At 49.4% G+C, this 20,927-nt stretch overlaps 1 protein-coding gene across 1 annotated transcript in view; it reads left to right on the top strand.

The window, feature by feature from the left end:
- Positions 1–20,927, top strand: part of LOC146205504 (uncharacterized) — a 139,957-nt gene that overhangs the window by 34,404 nt on the left and 84,626 nt on the right. The window contains exon 2 of the mRNA XM_084590216.1: positions 15,520–15,913. Coding sequence (XP_084446342.1) covers positions 15,520–15,913 — 394 coding nt within the window. The remainder of the gene's footprint in view (positions 1–15,519; positions 15,914–20,927) is intronic.

Genomic DNA, 20,927 nt, shown 5'->3' with positions numbered 1-20,927 from the left:
TCGGCGTGGGGAATAGAATGGCGTAGCAGTGTCTACGATGCTTTCGCTTTCTGGCGCGCCTCCGAGGACTGGGCTGAGGCCGCCGACGCAGCGCGAATGCCGGCCGCGCGCGAACCTCAGAGCTGCCACTACTCACTCGGCGGCCCGAGTCGTTAAGGGTGCGCTGAAAAGCAGCTGTTCTCAAGCGGAATGGCGCTGCCAGAGAGCAGACAGGCAAAGGAAGACGGTCCCCGCCTCGGCGCTCGTGGCGGACGGTCAGCGAACACAAGGCGGGCTCCCTGTGTCCGCAAGAATGCGTGGCCCGGAAGGCGAAACCCGAGCGGCGCAGTATAGCTCCCGTTGGGCGGCCGAGACTCTGGGCTTAAGCAGCCTCTAAAACAAAAGCGTGCGAAGTGGAGAGAAGGAACAGGAGAAGCGGGTGTGACGCTGCGCACACGCTCGCGCGCGCATCTTCTTCAGCATGTCGCACGGTCGGTCCCGAAACGAGAAACCACGGGACGAGGGAGCGCGCTGGTGTGGGTGGTCCATTTCTGAGTCGTTAGCTGCAGCTCCTCGCGCTCGGTCGCCCGTCGTTGCCGGCGGCTGTTTATTTTGTCTTTTCCTTTTTTATTGCGCGCCTATGTATTCGCTGTGCGATAGAAGATGGACGAAAGATTTTCCTGTCTGATGGCGGACGTCTCCGCGTCGGCGCAGGAGGAAGCATGGCAACGTGCCGAAGGCGCTAACTTGCGCTTTTTCCAGCCTCAAATAAGTCGCACGCGATGGGCGCATGTCTAGTTTATTAAATTCCCTTGCCCTCTCTCGGCCTTTTATCACGTGTATTGAAACTTTCTTAGAGCTGTTATAGTTAGTGGAAGAGGCAAAGAAACTTATACCGGTTATTTCTCGTGGTCTCAGCATACGAAACGTCACTTGCACCGAAACGCGTGATCTGACGCTAAAGGGGCTAAAGAAACATAAAATGCTGACTAGAGCGTGAAGATAGATCGAACCTCGATTTGTATTCCCTTATAGTATTACTTATCTTCGCCAGCCATCTCGAAGCTCTATTAACAGGTCGATTTCCGGTAAATATATATCGTGCGAACACCTTCCTCTCCTTTGTTGAATCTAATATGAAAAAAAAAAAAAGATATAATCGCCGGAATGAGTATGACGGATTTATTTGATTGCCCGGGTGCTGTTACCTCCAAGCCGTGAAACCAAGTGCTGTCGTCTTCAGCCGCACACTGCTATCGGTACTGCGCACGAGAAATCACGGGGGAGGCTCTTTATGCTGTATTTAGTATTGCAGCGAACGTCCCTTGTTGTCGTCACGGTTCACACCACTTATAATTTGCTGGTTGTCCTCGCTGCTATTTCGCAATGTAGGTCCTCGGTGAAGATGTGGTCCGTCAGGGGGAAGACGGATAATAATGGAGGGCTTGCTTCTCGGCGCAAATTTATTTACAACCTTTTACGCTTCGAACAGGCTGGTCGCTGCATCCAGAACGATCGGGAACGTCAAGCCAGAGTTCGCCCTTAACTAGGCCCTTCAATATCCTGCCTGACCGACATGACTCGCGCTACGTATAGCGATTCATAGTTCCTCGGAACTCCTCCAGCGTGCAACTTGGCCCGGCTCGAACTATCTTCCGCGACCCTCCACGAAGAACCCCTGCCCAAGTCTGCTCTTTTTTGACCCAGAACCCCTTCTTACATAATAATTGGTACTAATTAAGTACCTCTTAAGAGCCTCTGCTCGTACCTATACGCGTTGCTATAGAGGCGTTTCGGGTCCGCGACCCTTAAGGCCATAAGCTGCCTGTAAACAATGCACCGAGGCGCGCGGCGCGCACGCACATCTCACTCCGGTGCCCCTGCACTGTTTTTACTTCATGGCTCTGCAGACCTCAGGGATAAGCGTTTGCTCCATTAGCTTTGAAAACGACGAAAGGCTAGAAGGAGGGCGATGGGGAAGTAGCTTAGAAAAATGAAGACCAAGTCAACGGCCTCGGGATGTGAGGTGTAACCTATACTGCCCGGCAGCCCGCATAATTGACTTTATATATAGTACTCAAACGAAAAGGCGGCGTAAAGTAATAGCAATTTGTTTTGTTAGTTTAAGGTGAAGATGTCTAATATTTACTTATCGACTCAGTCATGTTCGAAACAGTTTGTTCAGTGTGGTACTGAGCCCTGACAGAATACCGCGGAAATGTACAGCCGCCGGTAACGAACGGCGAATGCGAGAATCGCTCCCCAGGCGCTGCTGGGCAGCTTCCGCGAAGCCGACCCAGGGTTCGCGACTTTCGTGTACGTCGCCTGAAAGCGTGGTGTTGCCGAGTCAAAAGCGGTAAATGTTTCAGCCGGCGTCGGCAGGGGCTGTGTCGGCGCAACGGACCTTGTTTCGGCGCAACCGAATACCCGGCCGTGCCGGGGTTGCGAACGTTTCGGCACCTTTAAAGTTGTAATATGCACGGAGCAACGCGGACTTCGTTCTGGGTGTGCTACTCTCGCCGGGCTAAATGTTCCGAGCAGTGGCTATGAATCAGTCCGTCTTGGCCGCCTTTGTGGAGCCGAAAATGCACGGTTGCTGGCCTCGATATTCCAGAAGGCCAACGTCTAGCGGTTCTTCGCCTCGATGACAGGCTCGGGGCGTCCGTCTTCTGCAGTGCTCCCTCGAAACGAACGGCTCGAATTCCCCGGCCATCTGCTCAGTGGCGGCGCAGGTTGTCTCGGCGGGGAGGGGGACCGGCTGGGCAACGCGGAACTCTTTGCCATAGAACACGTGGCTGAAAGTGCAGTATACGAGAGCCGTCCGCATGAAACCTGCGGCAAAGCTCTTTCGGGTAAACAGCGTCACGTCAACAGCTTGACACGCGTCTGTGTTGGAGGTTGACTCGCTGAAGCAGGAAATAAAGATGTTCTCCGCTCTAGCGGCTGATGAGCGTGACAGCTGCCAGATGACAGGCCAGGGCTGCGGGGGAAACGTTAATTGATTAATACGTACGAGTGGCTTCATGCTTTCCAACGCACCAATCTGGGAGCTCATGCGGAGAACGGGGTATAGTGGATGCATTTCGACCATTTCAGTTTCTCTGTGTATCAGTGCGCGCGGTTTGTTTTATTATTATTATTATTATTATTTTTAGTTTTCTCGCTCAAAATGCTGTTGCCGCGACATTATGCTCTGTAGCAGGTCGCCCTAACGATACAGTCACCTGCGGAGGAAGCAAGGAGTCGATGGGCCAGACCAATACTACCACGAGTTAGTAATTTGGTTATGGGGTCAATGTGCGTGCGAGGGTCGGACTCGTTATGGCCATCTACTGAGTTCACCTTCCAAATAACACTTTTCGTAGGGTGTTCACAGGGACTATGCGGTATACCCCTCAGGGAGTGAAGTACTTTCCTTTCGGTTGCTGGAAGGTGGTTTCTCAAAAGAAACGAGGCAGTGCTATATAGTTGTGATTTCCTGAAGATGTGCACTATGCTCGGGTTACCCCCTCAGGGAGCTCCAAGAGCAGCTTGAAAACATCGGTAGCGAGACCCGAAGCTTGAACTGTCAGAGTGATTTTTTTCCTTTTTTTTTTTTTTTTTTCTTTTCTGCGGTCGATTTCAGCAAGGCGTATATAGCTGTCGATTCCCTGTCAATGTCTGGAAACTGATGCAAGTTACCGCTATGCGGAAAGGGAAGCTTTGCAATGAACACCATTTATACGAAAAGACGATCACTTTAGCTTATCGGTGGTTTTCTGGTGGTCAGTGAGTGAAGTAGGGTTTTAATTCATGCATGTTACGCAGCTTAGCGCTCTCGACGATGCCTGCGTTGAAGACAGTCCAGTCAGTATTCTCGATATTCACAGCCCGAGAACATAACTTTAATCATGCACTGAGCTGGACACACGAAGAACACGGCTGTCGTTTGGTCCATTAGAGGTGAGGAAAGAAGGCTGCCGCCACCGGTTTCTCTGGCTTGTGTTGAATTGTCTGGTGGGCGAGTTGATGCCCGATTTCTTGAACTGAAGAGCACGAAGTGGGAAGACGAAGACAGAAACGGAGACGGGGCATATAGCGCTACTCGACATGAGGGAAAGAGTAGGAGAAGTGCCGCAAAGAAAACAGCAACAGGAAAAGAAAAAAAAGAAAGGGTTGTTCAAGCAGTGAGCAAGCATAGTCCACCTCGTGCTGGCTGGCATGGAGCGCATAGGAACAACCCGACGCCTGTACACGTATACACCCGCCGTGTGCGTCGCGTGTTTCAGCGATTCGGTCACGCAGCACACAATAATTGCGAACGGGGCTCGGCGCTGATGGGAGCCTGAAAACGTTGATGCAGGCTTGAAAGCTGCGCAGGTGCCTGGGTAGGAACGAAGCGAAGAACAAAACGAACAGAGGCGCAAAACGATAGCAAGAAAAGCAGAAAATTCTCAGAAGCGCCACTTGTCAACTCTGGGCACACGTCGCGTTGTCCTCGCAGATGTCAGATCGGACAGAAGGCTGGTCAGCCGAACACGCGAGCCAATCTGCGCCCCCGCTGGGATAAAAAGCGTTTGGCGAAATGAGCGCACCAAAAAGAGGAAGAAAAGAAAAACGATGAACTCGGGTACATTACGTGGAAGACAGCCAACGATACACTGTTGTCATGTGCGTTGTCAGCTGTCGGATATGTTCACGGCAAAATACTGCAAATTGAAACGAGTATACGATAATAACAACCCGCAAAGTTAGCCAATGCGAAACAATACTTTTTTTTTTTTTTTTCGAAAGTTCAATTAATGTCTAAACGTCTGGCCTGCACTACCTAGAAACGCCATGTCTGGGTGGGTCCATACCTGTCTGAAAAGGTTTTTGCCGGTATTTTGGAAGCGCGTAGCGCCATCGAAATTCACAAAGAGATGCGTGTATAATTAGCAGCCAGGAACGCCGCAGCAGCACAAAAAAAAAAACAAAAAAGTCTGATCTCAACGACACTATATACGGAACAAAATGAGATGTCCTGAATTTTCTCTGGAAGATGAGCGAAATCGTGAACGTACCGGATTCGTGCGGAGCTTAGCTTGAATCAGGTGCAAACCGGATTGCTGGCGTACTTTAGTTGCCCCGGGGGCCCTAAAAAAATTGAACGCCATCATCGTCATCAGCCAGTGGTCGCGCGCCTTTTAAGCGTCAAGCTAAAGGTGCAAACTTTCACCCAGGACGAGAGAAGCACTTGCACAAGAAAATTACATTGAAGAGACGCTGTGGGCAAGTAGAAGTTGGTTGTATCGGTTGGGCCCCCCGTTCTAATTGCAAAAAGATCACTCCAGCTGAAAAAAAAAAAAAAAGAAAGAAACCACCAGCGGTTAAACGCTAAAAGAAACCAAAAGAGAAAATGCAGGTGCCGCCGCCGCCGGCCTAATTCGTAAGTAGAATGCGTGCATCGACACCGATTTTTGGACGCGGATCCCAGAGGCTACGAATACACCTCCATTCAATACAAAATATGTCAGAAAACATCAAACATCGGCAAATATTTGGGTGCGTTGGTATGGTACCGGCCCTATATATGTAAGGCCGGGCGTTGCCAACCACTTCCATATATTGGGTGATAGTTTGTGCTACCTGTAATGGTGTCAACCCGTCCATTTTGGCAAGGACGCCATGATTTTGACCGACGGCTCGCTGCAACTCGAGTGTAAGCACAGCCAAAGAAGTCATTTTTTTTTTTTCTGATCGCAATAATTGACTATAAAGTGGCGGAACTATAGGCGCTAACCTTTGTACGGTTTCCTTTGTCGCCGCACCTAATTCTATATGTGTTGGCTGTTGACCTTTCACGGCGTTTATTTCCCTCGACGTGGTGGTACATCTTAACAAAACGGAAATGGGCTCACCTAAGCCGTGTGATGTCGTTAACTACGCCGTACTTGACTCGCATCGTTTACTCGGCACCCGTTAACCAGGTTAAATGCGAAATTCCACGGTTACTTGCCTGTTGGGCCACTCGTTTGTTGCACTGACGATAAAACGACATCAAGCCTGCAGTCACTCCTCCATTTCTTAATATCCGTACCACAGCCACACCTCGATTTAGCCGAGAATATCGCCACGATTCGACCTGCTGTGGGTACACGTGGTAGCGCGACCTGCACGTTTGTATACTGGTGTTTTTTTATTTGACTCTTTCATTATATGGTAGCAGTGTGGAACTGCCCCTTGGGCATGCATCCCGCAGGCGCGGTATTTGCGGTGCTGCGTGCGGAACGGGGAGGACGGTGGCTGACAGCTTCTCCTGCAAGCGGCGCACTTGAGCGCGCACGCGGCTTGCGCCATCGCGTGTCTCGGCAGCAGAAGCAGCACCGAGCGCGCACAAAGCCGCGTCTCTGTCTCGCACGAGGCCGTCCGCGCCCCGGGCAAAAAAACAATGTCGCGACCGTCGGAGGCAGCCCCCATCCTTCTCGCAGCAGCCGCTCCGCGCTATCGCGCTCATCAGACGCTCATTTGACGAGCTGCCAGATGCGCTAGACTGCATTACACGGACTTCCGAACTGGGAGCGGGGCGTTTGTTTACGCGCCAGTGTCGGGTGACTGGCTGCGCGAGACCTCCCACACGCGACCCCGGGCCTGCGACCTGTATTCTTCCCCAGGGGGAACAAACCCGCAAAGGAGCCGGCCGCCGCGGCTCGCGCTCGCACGTTTGTCGGCGCGCGTGCACGCGCCCCACTTGTACTGTATGCGAGCGGCGCCCCTTTGCGGGCGTCCGAGGGCTGCCCCGGCTTTGTTGTTCCCCCTTCGCGTTGCGTGCGCCAGCCGACGGTGCCCCTGGCGTCTCCAGACGGTGCCGCCACCAGCGTGCACGCAGAGAGGTCGTGTATCGCGACGGCCTGCGCGGTTTGCGTATTCGCGTCACTCCAGAGAGCCGCGGAAAGAGGTGCCAACCTTGGTCGCCCAGTTTGCGCTCGTGGGTGAAAAAGAAGTGATATCAGAAACTGAATTGCGCGGAATGAGTGTTCTTAATTTTCTTTTGCTTTGCACGAGGTCGTCGTTCTCGCTTTTCTCTTGGGTTGGCTGAGCCCAACAAAAGGAAAAACGTATTCTGGAAATGCGGCGAGGGTAACAATGGCCCGAGGAGCTGTTTTTGTCCGGCCATGCTAATAAACGCGACAGAAAACAAAAGACGCATGAAAGGACAAAGCCTGTCGGCGCGTTCATGCCAAAAGAGAGCTGGAAGCATGCTTGATCGTGTCTTTATCAGAATAAAGAGAAGTGGAGACAAACAAGGAGGCGCTTGTTAAAAAACGCAAAGAAAAAAAAAAAAGGGGGGGGGGGGGGGGGAGTCGCTGGACTAACTTACATTGACGCCAACAGAGGAAACAACCGTGGCAGCTCTTAAAGATGCTTCGGCTTTGTCTCCCCCCGTTCCCTGCTTCCTTAACGCGACTATAAGAGCCGTCCCTCTGCAGCCTCACTTTCGTAAAGCCTCTTCCCCTTTGCCTCTCTATGTACGGTTGTTTTTGCTTCGTTTTGTGCAAACCGCTTTCTCGCGGGGGCGGGTGGCAACTGTACGACGCCTCGAGGTGGCGACCCGGCGCCGGCGATTCGCGTCTAGACGGCGGGGATCCGTGCGAATTGCGAGCCCTCTACTGCAGTGAAAAAGCAAAATACCTCCATAAAGAAATGGGCTCAGAAATTTTGTGCCTCTGGAAGTCGTCTATTGTTTTCCAAATAGAAGCCATAAAAAGGCACGTGTCTCTTGCGCCCATATTGCAGATGCATTCTGCGCGCGCGGCCCAAGGAGGCGTTCTTTCTCTTCACTCGTCTTTTTTTTTTTTTTCAGATTTATTTTTATTTTTACGTTCTCTCGGAGCCTGAGCCGAGTGTCTTACAGAAAGGCGCGGCCCCAGACACTGAGGCCGTAAAAACACAGCGCCTATAGTGCGCGGCGCGTGCGGGAGCCGCCTTTTGTCTTGCTATTTCCCGGCCGGGTCGATGCGAGGCCGGTGCTGTGTGCCGGACAAACGGTTCGGCGCGTTAAACGGCAGGCGTGCGAGAAAGAAATAAAGAAGAAAAAAAAAGTTACGCCAAACGAAAAGAAAATAACAACATCGAAACCAACACGCCCTCCCTCCGAGACTGGAGGAGTTTTTCGGACGAGCCAAGTGCGCCGGTTTACATCGCTTCGACACTTTATCATCCCCAAAACATTACCGAAATGGGACAAGGAGGAAATAATTAAAGAAGCGAACGGGTTAATGACCGAAGCCTACTCCTGGGCGGTCGCGGGGGTTTTATAGTGGCGTTTTTTAATCTACGAGAGAAGTGGGGTAAAAATAAACGAGCCCCGACGTGGGGCCTAGCTCGCGCACAATATCGTTCTTCGGATCCGCGCTGATTGCGCGAGCGCGCCGGAGCCACTCGAGTGTGAGCGCAATCGGGAACGGGCAATGAATTATGAATCGAGCGCGCCTAGAAGCTGCCGAAGAAAGTGCTTTTTATTCCCGTCGCTTCTTCGTCAGTCAGCTGGACAGCCGGGAACAAAAGCGAGTCTCCCCCAATGTGTCGACATAATCGCGCCGCCACCGAGCCCTCCCGCGAGAATATACCTGCAACTTTGGACGGGTAATGTACTGTGCACGGGTAATGTGCTGTGCATGTCGCAACAGATCCTCTGAATCCGCAATGTCGTAAGCACAGAACAAACCTATAGTCTACTATATGTGTCGCTCTATGGTTTAATATCTTAGGTCAATACTGTAACCCTGATATTTCTTGTAGATTTTGGGCACCCTTGTATACCCACAGCTTGCGCTTTTCTAACAGTGTTTAGCTTGATTATATTTTACCGAAGCGGGGGGCGTTGTGGTAGAGCATCCGCTTCGCATTGGGGAGGTATGTTCGATGCCAGGGTGGATGCCCACCGCTTTTCAATGGGTGCATTTGGTCGAAGCAAAAAAGAAAACTGAGCAAGAATAAAGAACTGGCCGGTTTGTGTGCGGGTATTCTTCTGCACCTTACAACCGGAGCGTATTCACTGTGCTTGCAATTTTTGCGATGCAGAAAGCGCGGCTTGAAATGAATAGGAAAAAGGGAAAGCATTCGATGGCACACGTCAGCTGAAAAAATTAATGTTGATAAAAATAGTAACAAAATCCGGGTTACTTACCGGCGTAAGGGATGCTGACATGAAAAGCTTCATTCTTGTTACTTCTTGTATAACTGTATACACATGGCTTTCTTTCACCTCCGGCTTGTAATGTGTGAACACGTACCATACGGATAGTAGAGGATCAGAGAGAAATCATGTGCTGCCTTGAACAAAAGTTAGAGGCTACAAAGTTTTAAAACCAGAAAACCTTATTTCTTTTTTTTTTTTTTTTGGAGGAGGGGGAGGGGGTGTCCTTTACATTAAGGAAGTTAACGGCTTGGGGACTGTCATAAGCTTCGAAAATATACTGCTGAAAAGCAAACCATATGACCTCTGAACTTTTGAACAAAGCTGTGCATACACAGTCAGAGTATAAAGAAGACAAAGCAGCACCGCGCCGTCCAATAAAAACGTATACACCTCACCACACATTAGCGAGGATGTGAGGTTAAGACTATTTCCGGCAATCTTAATGATGCAAAAGCCTTAAGTTTCTCATCGGCCTCGAAACCCGTTGTTGTTACCCAGGAAAGGTGGCGCTATAAAACCTCAGGACGACAGAGCCTCATGACCTCGTGCTGGGAATTACAAGCATCTGACAACGCCCACCTAAATGTGACGTCACAGGAGGAATGGCAGGGATTATAACATGACATGCAATACGAATTACCGTCGCATATCTCGAATGTTTTAACCCTATAAAATAATTGATTTCGTTGAAAAAAGGTTGGGTTACAGAGGAAGTTCGAACCTCATGACCTTTGGGTTTCCAACCAGACACGCTATCGATGAGGCCGCAGAGTGCATGACTGTACGGCCCGGGATTTATATGTGTGCTCTGTGGTCAATGAGCCTCGCAGCAGACCCCACAATATATGAGGGTGTGCTTTCGCATTCACAGCACGGAAAGTAGTCTTGCTGTGCCCTCCGTAATTTCTGGCACAACTGGAGTGGTCGCTGGAATATATAGCCGTTGAATGTACATGAACTTTCCTCCGGACGGGAATTACTTGAGCTTGAATTGTTGTTATCGAAGTTTATGTAATTATAATCGGTTTATATAAAAGGCGCAGTGTATATATATGTCCCACATTCTCTATACCTTGACTATGCCGTAAGGGAAGGGAGGAAGGTGGGAGTGAAAGCGGAAAAAGGTGCCGTAGTGGAGGGCTACGGAGTAATTTCGACCACCTGTGGATCTTCAACGTGCATTCACAGCGCACAGCACACGAAAGCCTTTCCGTTTCGCCTCCATCGAAACCCAGCCGCCGCCGGTCGGGTTCCTACCCGGGCAAACCACATTGTCGTAAATGATTTGAAATTTTTGTACGCTGGGTCAGAAAAGTAATAAAACAATTCCTCAACGTATACAAGCAGGAAACAGCAGCATATGCAGTGGAAAAAAAAATGGAAAGGGGGGAGGGTGGTGCTTGCTTTATCTTTTTGCCGTCCCTTTTCCTCTGCTGTTCAACAGATTTTCATTCTATCAGGGCCTATACGGAGGATAAAATGGGGAGCGGAGGAAGGTGGGGGGGGGGGGGGGGGGGGTATGCCTTCGGCACCTTCCTGATAACCCCTATGGTCTAAAGGCCGGAACTTCAAATTTCATGAAAATTACCTCTTTCTCGAGGATGGACCACTCCTTCCGAGGATCACCAAACATGGTTGATTATATGGAAAGCCACCCATTGCATCCATGTGGCCCGCGGAAATAGAACTCCAGCATGGCCACTTGTCGCCGCGATGAGCCTTTGGCGGCATTAGGAAGCGCTGCCACCGTCCACCGCGTATCTTTCAACCTATCGCGTCGAGTGGGACCGAATGTGGAAGGGAACGAAAGAAACCTCCGTCCGTCTCGGTAGGGCACTTTATAGGGAAAGCTATAGCGTCACTGACCGCGCAATGGGGATCGCAGGGGAGGATGCCACCCGTTATCCTGCGCTCGGGTCGTCTGGGGCATTTCCATCACGCCCGAGGCGCGAGTGAAGGGAATGAAGATGGTCTCATCTTGGGGATCCATTTAGTGCAAAGTGTGCCAAGCCATTTGGGAGCGCACTTGGAAATGTTTTCCGGTGGCCTTTTGTGGTGCCGTGGCCGCGCCAAGATAGCGGCTCATCTGGCATTCCCCTCCTCGCGGCTGCCCCGACACACGCCCTGATAGGCGTCCGTCCTCTGGCGCGCCGATACGCGCTGTAAATATGCCGCGCGCCCAAGGAACAAGCTGACAGGCCGGTACTCCCCCTATAATAGGATGAGACCTGTTTTATCAGAACGCGTGTTCGGGGACAGTCCTTCAAAAGGGCCCGCGGCGCTGGCAATTTATACACGCGCCGCCGCGACAGAGACCGACTGCGAAATGTCGCCGGCATCGTCTGCGTGTCCGCCGGTCCGTACAGATGTCGGCTCGGGGTAATTGCGCCGCGTTGTACGGCACTTCCTTTTCGCTGGCCACATTTCGACCCTGTCTTATCGGCCGCATTAATGCTCGGCGGCTGGTTGTGTTGTAGAATGCACCTTTATTTAATTGCACACTCACACTGGCGCTGCATATATAGTGAACGATTAATTTTTCCTTTGTGCAGCGCGCCGCGTTTTCTTCTTTCTTTTTTTTTTTTTTTTTAGCTCTTGGGTGCCTGATCTTAATTCGTAGTGCGCCTTAAACCTATATGACACGATTTGTTTTGGACCGCTTCCAAATAGTGACAAGTAACCTCTAGTGTGCCACCAAGCTCTCTTTGTGTAAAACAAGAAAAAAAAAAATACCGATAAATGAAAACGTTGGCAGGGCCACACTAATTGTATGTGTTTATGTCACGGGTGTGAGGTAAGTTCGTTGCGCCTGTCTGGGAACGTTCTTCAACAAAGAACTAAATAACGATCAAAGGGACGCAATTACTTGCGTTCAGTAACGATATTGGACAAATAAGGAAGCTGCCCAAAGTTCAGATTTTTTTGGCATGTGAGATTCTATACAGCTCCCACAGTTTCAGCGCGCAGCTGTTGCGATGCGTGCCGAAATCGTGGGAGAGCCGTTGACAGAGCATGAAAAACGCGTTTTGTTTGTCTCGTGCAAGCCTCTTTTCTTCTGGTGTTCTTGTTTTTGTTTTTTACTTTTATTTCTATTTTCTATGAAGGTACAAATAAGGGGCGGCCAATGACTTTTTTTTTTTTTTTGACAACGACAATTGATTTATCATTTCTTTAATTTCGCCAGAACGCGCGCAGGAAGGCGTTCTTTTAACGGAAATACAAGAATAAAAACGTCATTACTACCGTGCATGCCGCTAAGGTTCGCTTAATTCTGCTTTCCTGTCAGAGTCAACTGAGATGAAAACTACGGGTCAAAGCTAGTATAAAAAATGTATGCGCTAATTTAGCTTAAGAAAAAAAAAAAAAAAAAAAAGAAACGCTTGCAACTGTCTCGCATACTCGCGATAACAAAGCGAAAATTCTAGTCAGCCTAGTGGCTCTATTACACCGTCGATACACAGACAATCCATTTGTTGTGGCATTTTGTCCCATCACTTGCGAGATAAGGCCTGTTCATTTGCTTTGCTTGTTTTTGAACTCTCGAAATCGCTTCCTTAAATAAGTGCGTGATGGCTTTACTTTCTTTTTTCTATTTTCAACTCTCTCTTTTTTGTCCCTGTAGCTCACCGCAGGTGCGTTTGCGGCTGAGTGGACGCTCACTTCCTGGCTGATAAGGGAATTTAATGAATTCGCCGAAAAGTGATCGTATGCTTCACTGCGACGCAGACGACGCATCTTTGACGCAACAGTCAACGAGCTGCAGACTTATAAATTTATATGAGTTTGAAACCAGCCACAGATTCGCTTGTATGGTATACGTAATGCTTTCATAGCTAGCTTTTAAGGTATTCATGCAAGGATACATTAACCGTGCGTGCTTCTGCGGAGACGCTGCTATGGGGCTTACTTTTGTCAGCGGAAACCTCTCCTCACCCCATCCCCGGATTTAATATCTCGCTGATAGGTACAATTATTCGACCATTACAACTTTATTAGAGTGGGATAGTGGGATGTTTAATGCATTTTTTTTTTGTCTTTTATGAATGGATGGGGGGTTCTGCCTCGTCAAAGCTTTGCGCCGGTTCATGCCTGTTTTATGATCTAGTGAACGTGCAGCAGACGTCTCCATTACCATCATAATCCGCTTTTCAGCCGCTTTTTGAGATCCCCCAGTTGCGCAGGACGTTAGTTTTAATGGAATGTAATTTTAATCGTCTGCACGCGAATGTTCTTGTCCGAAACAAACTTCTTGCTAACTGCCGTCTCAGGGAGTTTGCCCGCTCAAGAGATCTTTGAATCTTAAATCGCTTCGAAAGTAGTTTGTCGCTGAAATCAAAGCCTTGCCGTTTCCCAGGAGCACTTAAGATACGCCTCCAGGAAGTACTTCGCAACTCGATTATGTGCTTCTCTCGCCATAACTTGCGGCATTCGTAGAGCGAGAGATACTTTCTTTGATAACCGCTGTTGAGCACAGCCGTAACCATCATTAGCGCTGCAGGAGAAAGGACAAATATCGGAATCCTCAATTTTTACTCTCGAAGAAAACAAAATAAGAAAGAAAAACCAAGAAGATGCTAAACAAAAACGAGAGGACTGCAAGAATAAAGCTCAGTGAGAGACCTGACTTTGTTTCAGAGAAGAGTAATTAGGAGAGGGATCTGTTTTAGCCGAAACGAATTGTGGAAAATGACGCGTTAGAATAATTTAACCAAATTGCGGCGCAGGAGAAGCTGTGCTGCACGAACAACAACAACCAATAAGGTAAAAAAAAAAAAAAACATTTTCGGCGCGCATAAGGACGCAATGCAAATACATCCCCTTTCCCGTCGCTCTTGTCCAGCGCGTGTGGAGGGAAACAGGCTGCGGTCGCTCGCTGCGGGACGCCGCTGCGCTGCCTCAGGGGCATCAGGGGCGCGCTGACCGTCGGCGGCGGCCACGGGTCGTTCACCGTCCGCGCTCTTGGCGGTAGCGACGACGGCGAGAGGGCGGCGCGGCAAAAGGGCCGGAAGGAAAAAAAGAAACGAAAAAAAAAAAAATAACAGGCGGCGGTGGTGCGCGGATTTCCGATAGCGGAAAGTGCGACAGCCCAGGGTTATCCATCGTTGCCGGGGAGCAGCGGCAGCACCATCTGGGAGGTCTGGCGCCCAAGCCGGAGTCGATGGCGAGTTTGTCGCCACGGTCGAGAAGCGACACAGCGTCTCCAGTTGCCCGCCTGGCTGCGGTAGGTCACCAGATGTGGTTCCGCGCCTCGCTGGAAGCGGCGGCGGCAGCCCACGGGTTCCGACGCACACCTAGGCCGCTGCAGGGCATGTCGGAAGGGGAACTACTCGTTCCGCCTAGCTTCTTCTCGCGGGGGCGCATTTTTTTTTCTCTCCTTCCCCGAAGATGTTGCAGCGAGCGGGAAGTGTGACTGCTACGTTGCCCCCGCTCGCGCTGCTCGGGCGGCCCTGAGGCATGCCTCCACGGAGAGCGCGCGAGACGCATCGAGCCCGAGCGCGTTGACTCACGCGCTCCGGCGCGCCATTTCGCCCGCATGAGCAAGAATAGAGCGCCGTTGACTCCGCGATTCGGTGCACCAATAAAGTGGCCTCCTCCTTCCGACGACCGCCTAGTCGCTATGCTAACGTCGCGGCATTCGTCCGAGGAACGCTCCTGATAAAGTATCTCTTGGCATCACGTTACGCTATCCCTCGCTGTTTCGCAGACGACTGTTTTTTTTTCTTTTTTTTTTTTTTTTTTTTTTTTTTTGTGCGCGGTAGTGTCGGGTATGTTGCTCGGCAATATTCCTGGGTGGGCGGCGTATTAGCGTCGGCTGGCGTAAGCTGCGGCAGCTTAAGTGTCCTGCGCGAGCGGATGCTGACCATCGGCAGCACCTCGTCTATTCCAGGATTTTTGGACACCTTTCACTTGCAATGCAGTTGCGGGATATTCTAAGATACTTTTATGCACACGTTGATAGTAGTGGACCAATGTTCCAACGGATAGCAACCATTTGGTTTTGAAGTTTTTTTGCCGCACCTGCGCCGAGTAGTTGAAGGTTCTATACCAATGGGCTGCATTTTCGCAAATAGTTTTGGGGCAACTGCGGAACATAGTAAAATGCGTTTTTTTAACGTATTGATAGAAAACGTTTAAGCTTCCAATGCTTAGCAATCTTTCGCTTCTAAAATTTACGCTGATCTCGCAACATATAGCTCAGACTACGATAGAAAAACAATGGGGCGTGTTTTTGAAAAATAATAGCAAAAACTGTAAGCCTGCCGAGCGAAGATGTGAGAATGTATTGATTGTTATCGTGGAGTTATACGATGTGTGAAAAAAAAAAATACTTTCCACAGCTCTTTAAAAAAAAAAATGTCCAAAATTCTTTTGTGTCGCAGAGCGGCTGCTGGAGGACCCCGAGGAGGCGTCCCCGGGCAGCGCGGGCGAGTGTCGGCTGGCGTCGGCCTCTTCCCCCGCGCCGTCCAGCGACGCCCCGTTGAGCCCATGCGAGTCTCGGTCGCCATCGCCCTGCCGTAGCACGGTATCACCGGCCGTGTCCACTCAGGGCGAAGACGGAGCGTCGTCCAGGGACTCTGGGGCGGGCACCAGTGGCGGGGGCGGCGGCGGATCCTCTTCTTCGTCCAAGGCGTCCAACAACCCATACGCGGCCGGGCTCAAACCGCGCTGCAACTCGGAGGAGCTTGTGCATGTAGACTGCCACCTTGAAAACAAGGACCTCTGGGACAAGTTTCACGATCTCGGCACCGAGATGATCATCACCAAGTCCGGCAGGTGAGCGAAGCATTCCACGAATGAGTTGCGCCTCGTGAGGCTGCTGACTCGATCCGAACTGCGCCGATAAACCGATCAGTTTGTCGCATGGGGCATCGATATCGAGAAAACAACGCAAATTGCACTGGCGAAGTACTGAAAATTTTGTGTACCTCACTCGTAAGAAAAAAAAAAAATGCGTACAGAACCGAACTATACCTACCTACCTAGCGTATTTAGAGGTATCACGTGATTCTACGTCAGATATGTGCCGTTTTATCTCAACCCCGCTTTCTGGACCGAGTCTATCTTGCAAAGCAAGCCAAATGCAGGCCGGCCTTGAAGACTGCACGTTCCATCATTCTTCTGGTGGCTTATAGTTGGATATGGTAACGCCAAAATTCTTCTAGCATAGCTGCAACGCTAGTGAAGTTATGTGTCCCTAACATATTATTAAATATATATGCCCCTACGCGCCGCTTCTTTTGACTACCACAGACCTTACGTATAACAGACGAATGTTAATCATTCGCGAATACTCAGCGCATTATTTCCTTTACGGTTCATCAGACACAGCTAGCGAGAGTGTTTTCCGTTTCGTCGATATTTGTGGACAGCACATGAATCGAACTTGCAGTATCACCGCCGACGCCGTTCTTCGTTATGAGGCCACATTTATAACTAAGCCAGCCACAGAAGGCACGAATGGTAACTGCAACTTTATCGAATGAGTTCAGGCCTTGGTTTCGGCACGGTCTGTAACTTCTTTGCGGCTCTGTGACCTTGCAGTATATGTACACACTCTCTGATGGCATGGCTTGCTAGGAGCTGGGATGTGTACCACCAACGGTATACCCACAAAAGTGGTCAAAGCAGTCCAGCTCTGCCAGTTAAGGGTTATCGAGTTTGGGTACAAGCAATCGGCTATAGGTTTAGGGGTGTGTTCTTGCGAAGATGAAAGAGCATCGTCTAAGGCACGAGTGCGTTGCAGGATCGCGGATCGGTCGGTTTCTGTAGAGTTTTTTTTTTTTTTTTTTTGCCCATTCACCGAGACTACAACTCGCGCTTTCGACCAAGCTGCATTTCACATAGTTTATTTCCATCCCAATGGACCGAGCGGGAGGAGCCCCTGCCGATTAGCAGCGACAGCGCGCAGTTTGGCAAAACTCGGAGGAGGATTAGGACGTTATTTACACGAACGGCCGACACCTTAGTACTGCTACCGTTCGTGGAAGCGCATAATTAGAGTGAGCGTCAACTTCTAGACTTGCAAACTGGAGACAGTACCTCTTTTCTTACGTTCTTGCAGTTGAGACTTGGCACTACTTTATTTCACATGGCATCGAATTTTGTATCCAGCAGCCAAACACGTATATGGTTGAAGTCTGGTTACGCTGGTCGCTATTGATAAGTATCTGCGGCCGCTTTTCTCCTTTTTAGAGCGCCAACTCTTAAACCGATAACTTCAAGTATATGGGGCTGTCGCACACACACACACACACACACACACACACACACACACACACACACACACACACACACACACACACACACACACACACACACACACACACACACACACACACACACACACGCACACGCACACACACACACACACACACGCACACAGACACACACACACACCGAGAGTTCAGCGGACACCACAACTGGTCCGTACGGGAAGCGCGGAGGGAGGGATCCGAAAGAAGGAAGAGAGAAAGAGGCACTGTAATAGAGATCTGCGGACAAATTTCGACTACCTTAGGTTTTTCTTAATGTTATCTGACATCTCAAACTAAACTCGGTCGTCCTTCTTGCATTTAGCCTCCATCGAAACGCTGCGGGAGTGCAGAAACGATAAAATGTTCTGCATCACGTTCAAAAGACGGATGCATCCCTCTGTGGTTTAGTGCAGGCATGGCATTAATTGAATCGCTGTAATAAAAATGCTCTAATTTAGTAATTTCTTTAGTAATTTTCTAACATAATACTTTTCAAGTCTATGAATTTAGCGATGTAATGAATTACTTTAGGGCCGTAACTGCTGAACTAAAGTAACTAATTTTATTTCACTAAAATGCGTCATTGCTATTTATACAGGCAAAACTGCGTACGTCCGGTAAAAGATCGGCAAGAAGAGGCAGAATGAATAGAACTGTGCGTCACAGATCACCATGTGTCTTGTATGTAATGGGGTCGCTTACTATACGGGTATCGTAAAGGTAGTCGCGACCATTCGCCAAGCAGCAAGCTGAAAGGCACCGAGAGCGCTTGCGAAGGAGCAGATGGCGCAGGGCGGAGTACAAACCTAGTCTTGAGCATGCACCGGCATTCCCTATGTTGCGTCGGCTATGGGCACAGTGGTGCATGGTTACACTCGTCGCCACGAGGCGGGGGCGCGGGGAGGCGAAAATGCGCATGGCGCGAACATTACCGAGCACAAGCTGCTGGTGTCGATTCCTCAACGGAGCAATAAATAACCTTCTTCAGAGGTTTCAAACGGTGCGCCATGGAGACAGCTCCAGACAGCAAAACATTATGGGTTCGCTGCTCATTTGTCTTGAGCGTATAGTGAAAAACACAAGTGTTCGACCATACTTTCGTTTTCGCTGCTTTGTTTCCGTTGCCTTATCGTTGTAATGGCGCCTTCTCCGGGAGAGGACAAGTTGTTAGCGGGGACGGAATTTGGCGGGAAAACAAGTAATTGTCTAAGTCGGTCGTCTGGAGAAAAATTGATGTTTGTTTTACTCTCTGTATTTTTATTTTTATTTAATGCATGCAACCCAAAAAGTTATTTAAAAGTATTTTCATTACTGTTCAAAAGGAATGTAACGTATTTACCCTTTGGCAGCAGAAATCGGCTACTATGTAGGTTACTGACATCCCCTCGAATCCAGCAGAGTAATTAGTAATGTAATTTAGCTTCCTTTTCAAGAGTAATTTTGTCGTGTAGGCTTCAGCCTAAAGGACCCAGCCTTCGCAGCTAAGTAAGAACGCTCGTGTTTCGACCTCTGCAATGGCCAGTCCTGCAGTTGCCACGAGTGGGAAGCTCGCATCAGCTGCAACGAGGAACAAGTCATGCAGGAGCAAGGGGCCGTCGAGTTCTCATAAGCGTTCGCTCCCGGAGCAATGAGACTAGACCTAGCGTAGCGCGCGCGATGCCTGCCCAAGGTGCGGGCGCGCGAAACGGTGAGATCGTTAAGTACGGGCTCGCTTAGCAGCACGCACCGATGAGAGATGCCAGGAGCCTCACGTCCATCATCCGCTTGCGGTATACTGCTGCATCCATCATAGCCGCTCTACATGGAGCAGCTAAAAGATAAATCGCTGAAGCATTAACTCCAATGCAATTATCCGGAAAAGCTAACGCGATTGAAAGCTGCTAGCACTCATCATCCGCAATACCACGATTGTGCAATCGCCATTCTTTTTTTTTTTTTTTTTTGCTCACCATTGGCTTTTCTTTCTTTTCTTTTTTTCTCATTCAACATGCTAGATAGTATAGCGATATTCGTTTTCCTTCTTTTTTGTCTTAGTCAATACAGCCGTATTCGCAGGTCGTTTGAGTTGAGGGCGATGTCTGTGGCTGGTGCGTGAGACTCGAAGGTTTTGCCTAAGTATGAGCTTAAACTAAGGGTTCGTTCCCAGCAGTAAAGGTGCTGCTTTCAGGTTACTACTCTGGAGCTACGCTAGTGTACCGAACATACGAGTCATTTATGCAAACATAGGGTGAAATGCTTGAATAAGTCGCGTCAGGTAGAATTTTTTGACCGTTCCTGAATTGCGCTGAAATGGTCCTACCTCTGTTGCTGAGGACATTTGGTTTCTTCTGTCGGCCGATTTGATTTCCTATGTTCCGTTTGCGTTTTTTTTTTTTTTTTTTTTTTTTTTTTTTGCTTTCAGTGTGTTCAACGTCTTATTTATTTTCGTGCTGGTACCTCTGAGTGTATTTTTCGATACTATCACAACTTCAACAGGTTTTATAGCAGTGTTTCAGAATATGTGGCATGCTTGTAGTCTATTGCAAAATTAGCCGTTAAGTATAATAAACGCAAACTTTAATGATATAGAAAGGAATGGCGATTGCGGGAGCAAGTTATTTTCACGGGACTAGATGGATAGCAGAAGTCCATGTGTGTGGCAGAAATTTTGGGAGACGACACCTTTGCCTCACTTGTCTTTCCCGAATAACTAAGAAGCTTTGGGGAGAGCTTCCTGCTTGCGTGCGCTTTCCAGAAGTGACAGCTTTTGATTCTTTTCGGCTACAATTGGCTGCGCGCAGCTTTAGCATGGCTACAAGTAACGCATTGCTGAGTCGGCGCCGGAGAAGGTGGCCATGTCATTTGTCAAAAAGAACACCACGCACTGCAGTGGTTTCCTTTGGAAAGGTACCATTTGACGTGGCCTTTTATTTATTTAAAATACACCTCAAAAGCCGCAGATGTAGGGTATTACATGAGTGATAGCGGCATTACATTGTAAGACTACATTAGTTATCACATCAGTAAGATGTCTCTTCGATGAATATTTTAAAGTGTGGCAGAGTGAAGTGGAGCAAAGCATAAGCGGGAAGATCATTTCAGTCGTTTGCAGTTTGTATGAAAAATGTAACAAGGTGCGCAACAGTATAATGGACATAAGGCGGGTAAACACTTTTTTTTTTCTTGGGGGGGGGGGGGGGGGGGTGACTGACACGTCGCGAAGTCTTGCTTGAGTGTAGGATGACGCAGCTGGATATAGTATATTTTATCTCACAAGCTGTTAATTTGCACCACTGCGAAGGGCTGGGGTGACCTGGTCCAATCAGTATCATTCGCACTGCATTAATAGGGAATTGTGGTCGTACGCGCCTTTCGGCCGCCGAATTGATTGGGGAGACAGTAAGAGCATAATTATCTATTGTAGTGCGCAGGGGCGAGAGGCACGTAGAAACTCAAATACCTATTAAATGACTCGTGGTGGTCCTGAATGGATCAGGGTCCCCCTGCTTTTCGCAGTGCTGCAAACATCTTGTGAGGCGAAGTATAGCTACGAA

Source organism: Amblyomma maculatum, chromosome 1, assembly GCF_055883805.1.
Source record: "Amblyomma maculatum isolate TAMU_Amacu chromosome 1, ASM5588380v1, whole genome shotgun sequence".
NCBI classification, from domain to species: Eukaryota; Metazoa; Arthropoda; class Arachnida; order Ixodida; family Ixodidae; genus Amblyomma; species Amblyomma maculatum.
This window is presented reverse-complemented; position numbering and strand designations above follow the sequence as displayed.